Genomic DNA, 14,151 nt, shown 5'->3' with positions numbered 1-14,151 from the left:
GTCCCGTGACCAAAGGTTGGAACGCCAAGGGGACTGGAAAAAAATCTGAAAACCACTGCCTTGGGATTGGGGCAGCAACATTACTGCACACCTGCACCTAGAATAAAATGACATACAGTATCTCCAGAAAACAACTGGCCTATATCTGCAAATCGTGTATAAGCCAATAAACATATGAACGCATATTGCCGTTTGAAAGTGGCATCAAATACCTGTTTTGGATGCCAAGGGAGATATTTAACCAAACAGGCAGAGTAAACTATGGCTTATTATCTAGGTCTCCTGCATTACATGATAATGTAATTTCAATGTTCGGATTATATATTCTATGGGGTGATCTTATTGCTGGTGCACAAAAAGAAAAGGAACTGGTAAACTTCAAGGGAAATATACACTTTATTTGTTGATGCTCTGTTGTGTTGCTGTGGGCTAGTATATGCAGTGCAATCTCAGAATAGTATTATATCTCATTGTCCTTTCCTCTCGTTATTAAAAGCCTGCCTTGTCCCTTGTGAGACCACTTGCTATGTTGTGCTGCACTGATGACTAACATGGCTTCTGTAGGCAATAAATATTTTGGGAAACACCTGTTCCCAGTGCTATTTTCCCTTTGACACCTATTGAAGCTGATAGGATTTGCTTCAGCAGTTTTGCTCCTAGAGACTGAAGGGCATTTAATGAAGAATTAAGCAGAATATCCTGACTGCTGGAAAACATTCAGATCACTTGCATAACCCATCAACCTGCATGATCTGGTATTTGCCAGGTTATGTGTAATAACTCACCCCAGTGGTCTAGTGGGAGGGGGTCGATAGGGACGCCTGCAGCCTCCTAGACGGGGACGCCTGCCACGTTGCACATATCCTCCTTGTGAGCGATGCTTAAGGGCGCGCGCGCCGCGCGTCTCCTCTGTTTATTGGCGCATGCAAAATTCAATGGCGCAAAATCCAAACGTCTTAAAAGGGAAATCAGTGTGTAGATTTCTTGCCCATTATTGGATCATTTTTAGTGATTTCCTGGTGCTTCTAAACCTGTATTCTGTCTGATACCTGATACCTGTTGTGACCCCTGCCTGTTTTGACGATCCTGACTTCTGCAATCCTGACCCTGCCTGGTAACTGACTCTTCTATTTCCGCATCACTTCTGATTGATCTCCTGGTTTGACCCTTGCCTGTCTGACTCCGCTTGTACTCTGCCTGGCCCGACCCTGAGACCTTCTGCCCAAAAGACTTTACTTTACCGTCGTGCCCCTTTGCTCGTCCAGAACCCTTAGCTTGGCACCTCTCTTATTAAAACCTTGCGGCATCCGATTAGTCGAAGGCTCCTCCCGAGGTGAAAGGCAGCTGTTAAAGGCAGAAGCAAGAGCTGTGAACAGGGTGCTTAGCATTGGTTCTGGATTTAGGGTGCTGACCGTCACATTATGTCAGCATAAATATCTTCTAGCCAACTCACTGGCGGTATAATTAAGATTATGATAGAAAGATACAGGGTTTAGGCCCTGTTAAGACTATATGGGTTTAGACAATATACTTTGTATTTAATTTTCAGTTGTAATTGTAAGCTGTCTCTAGTAGCAGAAAGATAAGAAATGTATCAACTAACTGTATCAATTTAGAACAGTTACAGAGTCGGCGACCCCCCTCCGAGAGCTGATTTAGAAAAACATAAGAAAGTGAAAAATGAAATTTTACACTTCAGTATTAGAAAAACTGTCACAAATAGAAAATAGGAAGTAATTGGAAAAATTCTTTATCTCTGGTGATCTATATGAAACCAACTAAACTGAAAAAAAGTGTTGGAAGGTGAACAACTTGAAGGGTAAGATTTGGCGTGAAAACGTATTTGCTATCTTATATATTATTGGAGCTATGGCTGAATGAATAATAAAACAAGAGTTATCTATATCTGTAATCTTATTATTTAAGGGTCCCGTGGCCAAAGGTTGGAACGCCAAGGGGACTCGAAAAAAATCTGAAAACCACTGCCTTGGGATTGGGGCAGAAACATTACTGCACACCTGCACCTAGAATAAAATGACATACAGTATATCCAGAAAACAACTGGCCTATATCTGCAAATCGTGTATAAGCCAATAAACATATGAACGCTTATTGCCGTTTGAAAGTGGCATCAAATACCTGTTTTGGATGCCAAGGGAGGTATTTAACCAAACAGGCAGAGTAAACTATAGCTTATTATCTATGTCTCCTGCATTACATGATAAAACAAACTCACCTCGCATTAGAGAGAGACTGCTCCTAGAGCAGGATTTAACCCTTGCTAAGGCTATTACAGTTGCTAGCCAAATTGAAACAGCAGTGGCAGAGGCTAAAACTCTCAGTCAGGGAACTGCTGGGAATGTACAGATTGTGAATTCAACACTGTGGCCTAATAATGCACAGTCACAGGCAAAATACAGTGTAAGGAAAGGGATTCACCGATACCGATTCACCTACACTGCAAAACCATACAGCAAATACAAACAGAAAATACTGCTTTCGCTGTGGTTCAACACAACACACTGCAAATCATGTCACATGTCCTGCAAAAGCTAAACGGTGCCGCAACTGCACAAAAGTAGGACATTTTGCTAAGATCTGCCGTAGTTCTGGTAAAGATGTTCATGAAGTCACTACTACAAATGTCACAATATTAAGGGGCAGATTTACAAAATTCGAGTGAAGAATTCGAATGTAAAATTCTTCGAATTTCGAAGTATTTTTTGGGTACTTCGACCATCGAATTGGTTAAATTCGTTCGAATTCGAACGATTCGAACGATTCGAAGTAAAAATCGTTCGACCATTCGATAATCGAAGTACTGTCTCTTTAAAAAATACTTCGACCACCTACTTCGGCAGATAAAACCTACCAAAGTCAATGTTAGCCTATGGGGAAGGTCCCCATAGGCTTGCCTGTGATTTTTTGATCGAAGGATTTTCCTTCGATCGTTGGATTCAAATCCTTCGAATCGGTCGATTCGAAGGATTTAATCGTTCGATCGCAGGATTTGCGCAAAATCGTTCGACTTCGATATTCGAAGTCGAACGATTTTAGTTCCCAGTCGAATATCGAGGGTTAATTAACCCTCGATATTCGACTATTGATGAATCGGCCCCTTAGTGTGGATAAAGCTGGTACGTTTATTCCAGACAAGTTTATATGCACTGTCAGTGTCAGTACTGCTTCTGCTGACAAGGGACACTCCATTAACCTGATGCTTGATACAGGTTCAGCTGCTTCTATACTACCAAAGGATTTTTTCTTGAAATACTTTGCAAAAGATCCGCTTGTTGCACCTGCCCTGAAACTGGTCAGTTACTTAAAGGATCCAATCCCTGTGCTTGGTTGCTTGCCATTGACTGTACAATTTGAATCAAATACTGCAAAACGTACTTTTACATTGTGAATAAGGGTACTGCTATACTTGGAAGGGATCTCTTTGCTGCATTAAACCTACAATTAGTTGATGGTCTCATTACTACAGCACCAGTGCCTGCCGCACAGCCAGTGTCTAAAATTCCACCACAAAGCAACACTTCCCTGGGCTGTGCAAAGTAGTTGAGACCAGATGTAAAACCAGAACCATTTCCTGATTCAGCATGGGAAAAACTTGCTATTAATATTGTCGGCCCTTTTACAGATGCTCCTATAGAATGTAGATTTGCTATAACCTTGATAGACTATTACAGTAAATGGCCTAAAATTGCATTTGTTTCTCATATAAACAGCTACAGTAATAACATTTCTGTCTACAGTCTTCAGCAGAGAAGGTAATCCAAAGGAGTTAATATCAGACAACGGACCACAGTTTGTCTCATATGAGTTTAAATCCTTTCTGAGAGAGAGGAATATTGTGCATAGGAAATCTTCAGTGTATTACCCACAAGCAAATGGAGAAATCGATTCAACAGAAGTCTGAAATAAGCACTACAGACAGCAAATCTTACTGGAAATCTGGAAAGTATTTACAACAGAGTTCCTATATAACTACAGAGCAACGCGCCATGCAACAACCCAATCATCTCCTGCTGGATTATTACATGGCAGACAGATGCGCACTAAGTTACATGTTGCAGACATCAAACTTCCACAAAATACTGTGTCTACAAAACCATCTACTGCTGAGATTGTGAAATGTCAACAAGCCAAATGCAAGGCTTATACTGACAGAAAACGTGGTGCAAAAGAAGTGTACATTCAGCCTGGATATTTAGTCAGAATTAAGAAACCAGGAATACTGAAACAAGGACAATCTAAATTTACTACACCACTTGAAGTGAGACGCCAGCGAGGACCATAAACATATGAACTGTCTGATGGACGCATATGGAATGCAAGTCATCTTGCTCCTGTTAGATATGACTTTGGAGAAGCTCCATTTGATGAAGGACATTTTCCTACTCCTGATGTCAACTGCAATAGGCCTGAAGAAAGTGAACTTATAAGGCGAACTGAGAGAATCAGAAAACTACCTGCATGGACCCAGGACTATGTGATGTGAATAATGTATATTATTGCTTTAAGATGCATTGTTGTTGTTTATTACATTTGACCAAATTATTTCCTACTATAGGGGGAATATGGGGTGTTTATAAAGATGGCCTGTAGATGTCACTGTGCTCAGACTTATACTGTGCATACTTCCTGTCAGTTTAAAAGTGAAAGTTACTGTTGTGTAATGCCTGCATGACTCTGCTAATAAAAGCACTGTTATACTCTACTCTGTTAATCCTCGGCTACCTAAAACATAACATGTTATTCATTTTTTGGCCAATGACATTTACAGGCTTGGTGGAACTTGCATTGGCACCCTCTCTTGCTTAATGCATAATAGACACAAACAAATAACTGCTCCAGGAGTTATCAGAGTTATAAAAGACGGTGAGATCTTCCAATTGTCTATGGCACAAATGCATACAAATCTAGGAACCAGGGTGACCATTGAAAGGGGTAGTTTACCTTTAATTAAACATTTAGTATGTTATAGAATATCCTATGCCTAGCAACTTTGCAATTAATCTGCATGATTCTTTGTCTTTCTCTTCTTCCTCATTCTAGCTTTCAAATGGCAGCCTGTTGTTATTGGTACTTTTTATTACATATCTTTCTATTCAGTGCCTTACCTGTTCATATTCCAGTCTCTGATTCAAACCACTGCCTAGTTGCTAGGGTAAAAAGTATTTAAAGTAATCTGAAAAATACTAAAACTATCACCTTAACCGTAAAACTATAACATTTACAATTATTTCGCAAAAAGAATCTCTCTGTGGTGTAAAAAATATCTTTTTTCTGCAAAAATATGTATTTTTAAGTTTTAACATGTTGATTCTATGTGTACTATGTTTCTCCTGGGCAATCTAATCGCATATGTATTAACCTTTCCAAAACACTTCTCTGATTGGTGTGTTCCCATCTAAATATCACTGGTTGTACAGAATACCCTTTAAGTGCCCATAAGGCACGAAATGCACAAGGCCACCCCCTGAGATGTTCCTTTTTGTTTAATAAATTACTTTAGAGTGAAGTCTGATTTTTGTGTCAGCCTACAATTGAATCGAAAATGTATGACATTACCTCCCCAAGGTGATGGTCTGGGGGGTTGAGCACCTGGACCCCCTGGTAATATTGGTAAGTGTACCTTACTGTTCACAAGTTTACAATACTGGACATTTTCCCCTTTTTCCCTCCCTTTTTACCCCTTTATTATAGGGTAAATAAGACCCTAGCAACCAGATAACTGCTGAATACCAAACTAAACAGCTGCCGAACAAAAACCTTAACCAGATTATATCTGTAGCTATAGCAAGTCTGTAGCTTGTGTCATACAATATGACAAAGGCCTACTTTCTTAGCATATTTTATCTACCCTAATAATCTGAAAGCATTTCACTGCCAAGTTACAGTGATCAGTAACTACCGTCTATTTAAACCAGAGTTTGTATTCTTGTGATTCTAGAATTCTAGATCTGCCCTCTGAGTCTGATACCCATTGCCTTAACATGAATGATTGATTTCCTAATTTACCTCCTGCCTTGCAAATCATTCACTTGTATTTATTTAATTGCAAATATGCATGGCTTTATCATTTCCACTTAAAATGTAGGACAGCTCTGTGTGATTCCCTTATAGATTCTCTGTTGGGATACACGATCTACTCATGTGTCTATAAAGAGACAAATCTGCCTCTGCATTAGTATGCTCATTTTACCAGCCGCAGCCTTTGGAGTGGGCAATCTGTGTGGCCACAGCGGGGCATTTTTTTGGGGGGTTGGGTGGGGTTTAACCAACAACACGTGAGGGGCCTGCTGTGTTGCACTTTCTTTGTTGAGTTATATCCAAATATGTGATTTGACAGGTGCGTGAGCCAATGAAAACCGTTGTTTGGTCTTTTAGCCCTCCCTCTTTGGACTAATAAAAAATGTGCTTGCTCAGACCCATGAAATCTCCTTGTGTGCCATCGCTCTGACTGTCATTTATATATATATTATATTATAGATAATATAATATATTATTATATTATAGATATTATAACTCATACCAGTCGACATTCCCATCTGTCTTTGCCCCCCAAATTCATATCAGTGCTGTAAAAGTTGTATATTATTAACCTTTTCTCCGCAGCACCAAATTTGTGGAGTGTGAGTATATAGGAAAAAAAGCATGGCAATGCCAATAAATTAAGGCTTCTCAGAATGTCATAAGTGTCATGATGCTAAGACACATGGTTGTAATTCCTGTACCCAGCACATGGGCTCTTCTTCTAAGTAAAAACTTCAAACCTTCAAACAATGTAATAATTCCGCCACACAAATATTATTTCTATTGATTCCAGAGCACATAAATGAGATAAAAATGAAATCAATGTCAGCCTAAGGCTCGGCGCACGCAAATGCTTTGTCTCCCTGTTCTGCTCTGGGCTCAATTATTTATCACTTATTTGAAAGTGTTAGCTACATAATACATCCTTTCAGGGAAATGTGTATTTCTTATAGGGGAAGATAAGGATCACACAAAATTGCAGTGAAACTGATGTAACATTCAATATGAATTTTTTATGTTATTTCTGTAACCACTTTCCACATTCATGGGTGGAAAAAAATGCTGAGTAGATAAAGTCCTAGCTTTATAAGTTATTGGATATACAATATTATCTGAGTGTAGGACAAGCACACGTGCTGTAGGAGATTTAGTGGGTAAATACTGCTAGTAACGTATAATTATAATCAGCAGGTAGCAGCAATGGCCACTCTTCATGGAGACCAAGAAAAGAAAATGTGATAACTAGACTAGGAACTGGAGGTTCATTTTATTATTATTATTATTTATATAGCGCCAACATATTTCGCATCGCTGTAAAGTAAATGTGATTATACAACTAAATCACATGAATTATATACATAGAACATATGGAGTTACATACATCACAACCAATACCAGTACAAAAGGTGCAAAAAGAGCTTACAATCTAAAGGGATTTTACACCCAAATCCTGTGCTTGGGTAGGTGTTTCGAAGTCAACATTAGATGCACTTTTGGAATAATCAATAGAATACAAAATAGATCAAGGAATATAATTGCACAGAGCAGAGTGCAGGGATGGAATGAAAACAAAACAGAAAAACGTAGTGAGACCACTTTTGATTCATCTGTGTTTGCTGCTCATTCCTTTTATTAATGATAACTACTGCCCTTGTGGGAATCATACATTCAATTCATTCTGGTACATTTATATAAACAGCGTCTTAAAAGAACTTGCGGCACCCAACATTTGTCCGTTCTCTCTCTCTCGAACGATCGAAGTAAAAATCGTTCGATAAACGATAAAATCCTTCAAATCGAAGCGATCGATCAAAGGATTTTTATTCAACCAAAAAAATGTTAGAAAAGTGCTGGGGAAGGTCCCCATAGGCTAACATTACACCTCAGTAGGTTTAAAATGGCGAAGTATGAAGTCAAAGTATTTTTTAAAGACACAGTACTTCGACTATCAAATGGTTGAATAGTCGAACGATTTTTACTTCGAATCATTCGATTCGATCAAATTCGATCCAATTTGACCAATTCGATGGTCGAACTACCCAAAATACTTTGAAATTCGAATTTTTTTACATTCGAATTCTTCACTCGAGCTTAGTAAATCTGCTCCATAGTGTTGTGAGAACACGAACCGCGTAACGCTGTGATTGTGTACCTCGATAAAAAGACCTGTTTTTTTACTACTACTGCCTGGAGGACTGCTCTTTGAGTGCCTACCCTACAAAACAATACGGTAAGGTCTACAGGGAGACAAAGGCAAATATTTTCCTGTGGACTCAAAATTTGTTTTTGTTAAATTGCATGTATGTGGCTGACGTGATGTCACAACACCCCTCTGGCAATATTTAGGGATGGTTGTTCCACCTTAACATAAATTGCCTCTTCGTGGCAGTTTCAATCAATTTGCTGCTCTGCCTCCAATTTTATCGCCCCAGTTGTGCCAGAGGCTCATGTCTGTTCTGCCTTCCCCTTGTTTTGGCCCTAAGTACACTGGCAATATTAGCCTCACATTTCAGTAAACTAGTTGAACTAGTTCTTCTCCAGGAAACTTCTGCTACATCTTTTCAGGAGTAAGAACCCAAACACAGATATCTGGGGCAAATTCACTAAGATTCGTAGTTGCGCCAGGCGTAACTTCGCCGCACTTCGCCGCACTTCGTCACACTTCGCCAGGCGTAGTTTCGCCAGCGCTCCGCAAATTCACTAAAATCCGAAGTTGCGCTCAGGGGTAGCGTAAGGTTGCGAAGTTGTGCTAGCGTTGATTCGCTAAGCGAAGCGTAGTTACGCTAGCGATGGTTAATTTGCATACGGCGCCAAATTCAAATTTCAATGGAGGAATACGTACAATCACTACAAATGCCTGGGAAACCTTCAAAACATCAAATAAAATGTGTGCCCACTGTGTAGTTAAATTGCCATGAGTTAGGAAATGTAGGGGGGAATGAGGGGAGCCCCAAAAGATTTTTCGATCTTTTTCAGCCTATCACCCATAATATAGAAAAAACACCAGCGTTTTTTGGGATTTAGAAAAAATTTTAACTTTTTTTGAAGCAATCCCTATCTACTCTATTGCGCTTCGCCTGGTCTGAGGTGGCGAAGGAAGTCTGGCGTAAAAGGTAGCGTTCAGTACAATGCGCGTGTTAGTGAATTTGCGTAGTTACGTCCGTTGCCCAAATTCGCCAGGCGTAAGGGTGCGAAGTAACACTAGCGAATTTACGCCAGCGTTCGTTAGTGAATTTGCGAAGTAACGAAAATGACCAACGCTAGCAAATTGACGCTAGCGTTAGGTGCTTCGGCGCATAGTGAATTGGCCCCAGAGAGTTTCTGTAATAACTTTAAAACCATCGGAAATTTGTCATGAATCTATATTGTCTTAAAATGACGATTTATTTTACTATGCAAAATACATTGTTTGGGTGAGGTCCACCTGTTTAAATACGCTGCTGCTTAAAATCCTAATTCTCACACAAGCTACAACTTTTGTCCCCACCAAGTCAGCTATCAAGTCAGCCTATATACAGTATGGGGACTTATAATGCACTGTGATGGCTTCATCATAACAGCTCAAGCAACAGTCAGTGATGCTGCACACTCTTGCTCTAGACCAGTGATCCCCAACCAGTAGCTTGTGAGCAACGTGTTGCTCTCCAACCCCTTGGATTTTGCTCCCAGTGGCATCAAAGAAGGTGTTTATTCTTGAATTTCTGGCTTGGAGGCAAGTTTTGGTTGTATAAAAACAAGGTGTACTGCCAAACAGTCTCCTGTATGCTGCCAGTACACATAGGGGCTACCAAATGGCTAATTACAGACCTTATTTAGCACCACCAGGACCATTATTCATTCATGTGTTGCTCCCAAACTCCTTTTACATCTGCATGTTGCTCATGGGTTAAAAAAGGTTGGGGATCCCTGCTCTAATAATGACTACATTTCCCATGAGGCACCATAAGGTCTTTACTTACAGAAGTTCAGAAAAAATAAGCCTTTGTTGTTAGAAACATTTTAAAGTATGTATTACAAATTGTTAAAACATTCACAGTAACAGCTTCCTAATGCACTGTAAGATCCAGACAAGAATGAGTAGCAAAGATATGGTTCTCCCATGAATACAACACTGGCAGCCTTGGGGAAACACATTTGAGCCCTCTAACGGGTATGGTATCCAAATAATCCAAATTTTTTAAAAAATTTCCTTTTTTTCTGTAATAATAAAACAGTACATTTTACTTGATCCAAACTAAGATATAATTAATCCTTATCGGAAGCAAAACCAGCCTATTGGGTTTATTTCGCAAGCATTCCACTCCCAAGAGTGGAAAAATAAGGATTGAATTGTTCACAACATTAAGCAGCGTAGCCACACCTTTACATTATAATCACCTTCTTCTGATCTCAGAAGTAGCCACTGATATAAGGAATAATGTCTGCCATTGTAAAATATAAGGATATTAGAAGTCACCAACCAGTTCCATGACCATAGAACTCGAACATCTAATTTCTTATATATATGGAGTATAGTGTTTCTTATAATACAGAAATTTCAACAAGTTACATGTACCAAGTGACATCATTAAGCCTTGTTTGTAACAGATGACATCACTAAGCAGCATATATAAAAATATATTTTACAGATTGTTTAAGGCTCTTATGCATTATATAGGGGATGATATAGGCACAATTGTAAAATATGTCTGCCCAGGTCATATTTTATAACAGTGGTACGTTATTTTTTATTCATGCACAAGTTTCAGTGAGTCATATGACACAAATGACATCACTAAGAACTGATTATAACTGATGACATCTCTAAGAACCATTTATAAGGATATATTGTATTAAATATTCATGGCTCTTGTGTATTAAATGGCTCTATCATTTGTTTCATAACCCCAGTCAAACCCTGTTATGCCTCTAGTCCCTGACCTCAAACGCACACACCCATTTACTGTAAACTCCACCCCCTTTGACGGCTGCTTTGGTAAGTATAATATTCTCCTTGTTTTGCCAGATGACTTTTAACACTACCTTCACCCCCCAATACTGATTAAGGTTGTGTAAAAAAGCTCTGCCATAAACATTTGGTAGGAAACTAGCACCAACCATGCCAGCAGAATGTTACACCAGAAGTGATGCCATGCAACAACAATAGCATTATCATTGCTTTTAGGCTGTTTGGGTGTGATGAACCCCATCAGCAGCCAGGACTTACCATGTCATAGACATTTAGTATCACTGGTTCATTGGCCATTGTGAATGTGAGCGGCTCCTTCTGGCTCCTCCAGGCGTAGAGATCCCTTGTGGTCAATGCTGCAATTGGTTGATGTCTGCAGGTCTGTTTTCATTCTACAGTCTCCAGTCAAACAGGTTTGGGGTTCTGACTGCCTAAACTTGCCCAGCAAATCTGTTTCTGTCTCACACTGCGGCTCATGGGGGAAATCTGGAGACGAGGGCAATTCAAGCAGAGTTTCCAGCAAATCCTGAGGAGCGACCGCTACGCTCCACAGTACATGATGCAGTCCTGATCCAGAGGCAAGTTTAATATCATGAGTTCAGGCGGTGCCAATGTAGAAAATGCCCTGCAACACATCTGCTCCTAGCACACCAATGACCTTTACTGAATGTAAGGTCAGCTCAGCATCCCCAAACATGCCCCTTCCTCTGGCTGGTTACAGTCCACTTACTGCACATGCTGCTGAGCATAATCCTGGGCTGTTTTTCCTCTACAGGCTCCTCGTCCAGCTGCCGCTAGTTGATCTGTACTACACAGATTGCACTGGGAGATACTGGATAAACACAAGAGATGCTGATGCTGATAGTCGGAAGGAGTTGTGGTCCTGATGCTGCGTGCTGGATAACAGTAATGAGGCTTCAGTGTGACAAGATGCTGAAGGAATCAGCAAGATCCACAGGGAAATAGCCTGGTGTAAAGGTCTGCCAACAGACTCAGCTTGTGGAATAGATATGAGGCGGCTGCTCATTCAGTGCAAACTGTGTAGTATCTGGAAGGGAAAAAAAATAGGGACAGGATGACCTCATCTAAATAGGGGGTGGAGTTTTGGCTCCATGCCTACTGCTACCAAGCAGATGTGAATGAGCTGCAGGGAGCAAGTTACATCATACAGAATCCACAGCCCCCCGGGGACCGAGGCTCCATCACCAACGCTGCATGCTAACCATTCATGGAACAGCCCAGAGCCCCCCCCCCCCAAAGTACAACCGGCACATGGAATCCCCCTGTGTAAACCTGCTTCTTGGCATTCTGATACCCCTCGCCTCATTAACCCTTTCATGGCATACTGCAATTAAATAATCATCTGCTAGAGGTAAATTGTGGGAAATGCAATACATCAACTGACTTCATTTAAGCAATGCTACTAATCAACATCACAGCTAGAATATTTAAGGGAAAACTATTCCATTAATCAAATAAGAGATTTTGGTGAAATAAAAAAATTTGCTAATTTTGCAAGAAAAGCATCTCTATGTCTGAAGGCTTATTTTCAGCACAGGATGCCCTGAGGTGCCAGTAAGCATCAGAAATGGCAGCTGCACATCCATCTGATGGAATATTTCAGAATACAGATATGGGACCTGTTATCCAGAATGCTTGGGACCTGGGGTTTTCCGGATAACGGATTTTCCAGTCATTTGGATCTTAAATCGACTAGAAAATCATGTAAACAGTAAATAAACCCAGTAGGCTGGTTTAACTGCCAGTAAGGATTAATTATATCTTAGTTTGGATCAAGTTCTAGGTCCTATTTTATAATAACTAAGAAAAAGTTAATTATTTTTTATCATTTGGATTATTTGGATAAAATGGGAGACAGCCTTTCCGTAAGTTCTGGATAACGGGTTTCCGGATAAAGGATACCTGTATTTATACAAAAATCCCCTATGAATTATCACTAACTGTTCCTAAATTTATGGTACAGTTCCAATGAATATTAATATTGTTTCTTAATTATACTAAAAAATCCTAAAGATTTTAAAGGACATCTATAAACTTGAGCTGCTAGAAGTTGAGTTGCTGTGCATTTCTGGTATAAATCAGCAGCTTCCTATGACCCCACCCTGCACTCTAGCTCCCCCTCCTGGTGCTCCTGCTGTCCAGCACCACAGCTGCATCAGCAATCCTATACCTCTAGCAAATAGATATCACAATTACCCTTCCTACCAGTCTCGCTCTCCTGCCACCATCTGTATCCTAAGCTCAGCAGTAGCTGACACAAAAGTGCCAAGTGAAGATGTGCAGGTACAATAGCTGATCAATGCACAATCTGAGCAGGGTAAGATATGGCATGGAAGGGCAAAACCTTTGTTGCACAGGGCAGCTGTACACAAGGTGCCATACTGTAGCCCTATGCACTGCCAGCACAATGATAGAGCAGTGGCCACTTGGACTTTGGGATTGAGAACTAAGAACAAACTATACTGTGGAACACTAGGTAGATAAGTAAGGTAGACAGGGCCACTTTAAGGGGATAGAAAGCATACTGGAGCCAGGGGCCCCCAAGAGAAAAAAAATTGCAGGTTGTGAAAGGGGCTTTCAAGAGAGTGGGCGAGGGTTTGTTGTATATTGGGAAGGTTTTTTGCATAATGGGTGTGCCTGGCTGGGTTATCAGTGTTCTAAAGGTGGCCATAGACGTAACAATTACGATCTTTCCAAGAAAAATAGTTCATTACAAAACATACGTGTAGATCTGAATCTTCAGATATACAGGTAGAAACAATAGAATTCTTCCTGTGTCTGTCGATTCAGCACTTGGCCAATGTTTGTGTGCCTTCAAAGGCCCCCGATCGAAAATTCCACCTGAGCCGACCAATATCCGAGTCTTCTGCAGATATCAGTCGACTCGTCTGCCACCATACACATGCACCAAATATCATAAGAAAATTAGTTTTGTATGATAATATTGGTGCGTGTATGGCCATCTTTAGGCTAATGGCACATGGGGTGTTTTGACTGCAGCTGCCATCAGAAAACAATGCTGGTCAAAATACTTCATGTACCCAGTACCCTAGTGATGGAACTCAGTGCTTTTAAAAGGCCAACTGCACAGAAGCATTTCAGTTGTTTCTGTAACCAGAATGCTAAGAGGCAGCACTGTT

General features: G+C 40.3%; 1 protein-coding gene across 1 annotated transcript in view; it reads right to left on the bottom strand.

Moving 5' to 3' along the window:
* Positions 1-12,427, bottom strand: part of desi2l.L (desumoylating isopeptidase 2 like L homeolog) — a 36,967-nt gene extending 24,540 nt beyond the window's left edge. The window contains exon 1 of the mRNA XM_018231098.2: positions 11,249-12,427. Within this exon, the coding sequence (XP_018086587.1) occupies positions 11,249-11,287 (39 nt within the window). The 5' untranslated portion in view covers positions 11,288-12,427. The remainder of the gene's footprint in view (positions 1-11,248) is intronic.
* Between the last annotated feature and the right edge of the window lie 1,724 nt (positions 12,428-14,151).

This window comes from Xenopus laevis, chromosome 8L (genome assembly GCF_017654675.1).
Source record: "Xenopus laevis strain J_2021 chromosome 8L, Xenopus_laevis_v10.1, whole genome shotgun sequence".
Taxonomy (NCBI): domain Eukaryota; kingdom Metazoa; phylum Chordata; class Amphibia; order Anura; family Pipidae; genus Xenopus; species Xenopus laevis.
This window is presented reverse-complemented; position numbering and strand designations above follow the sequence as displayed.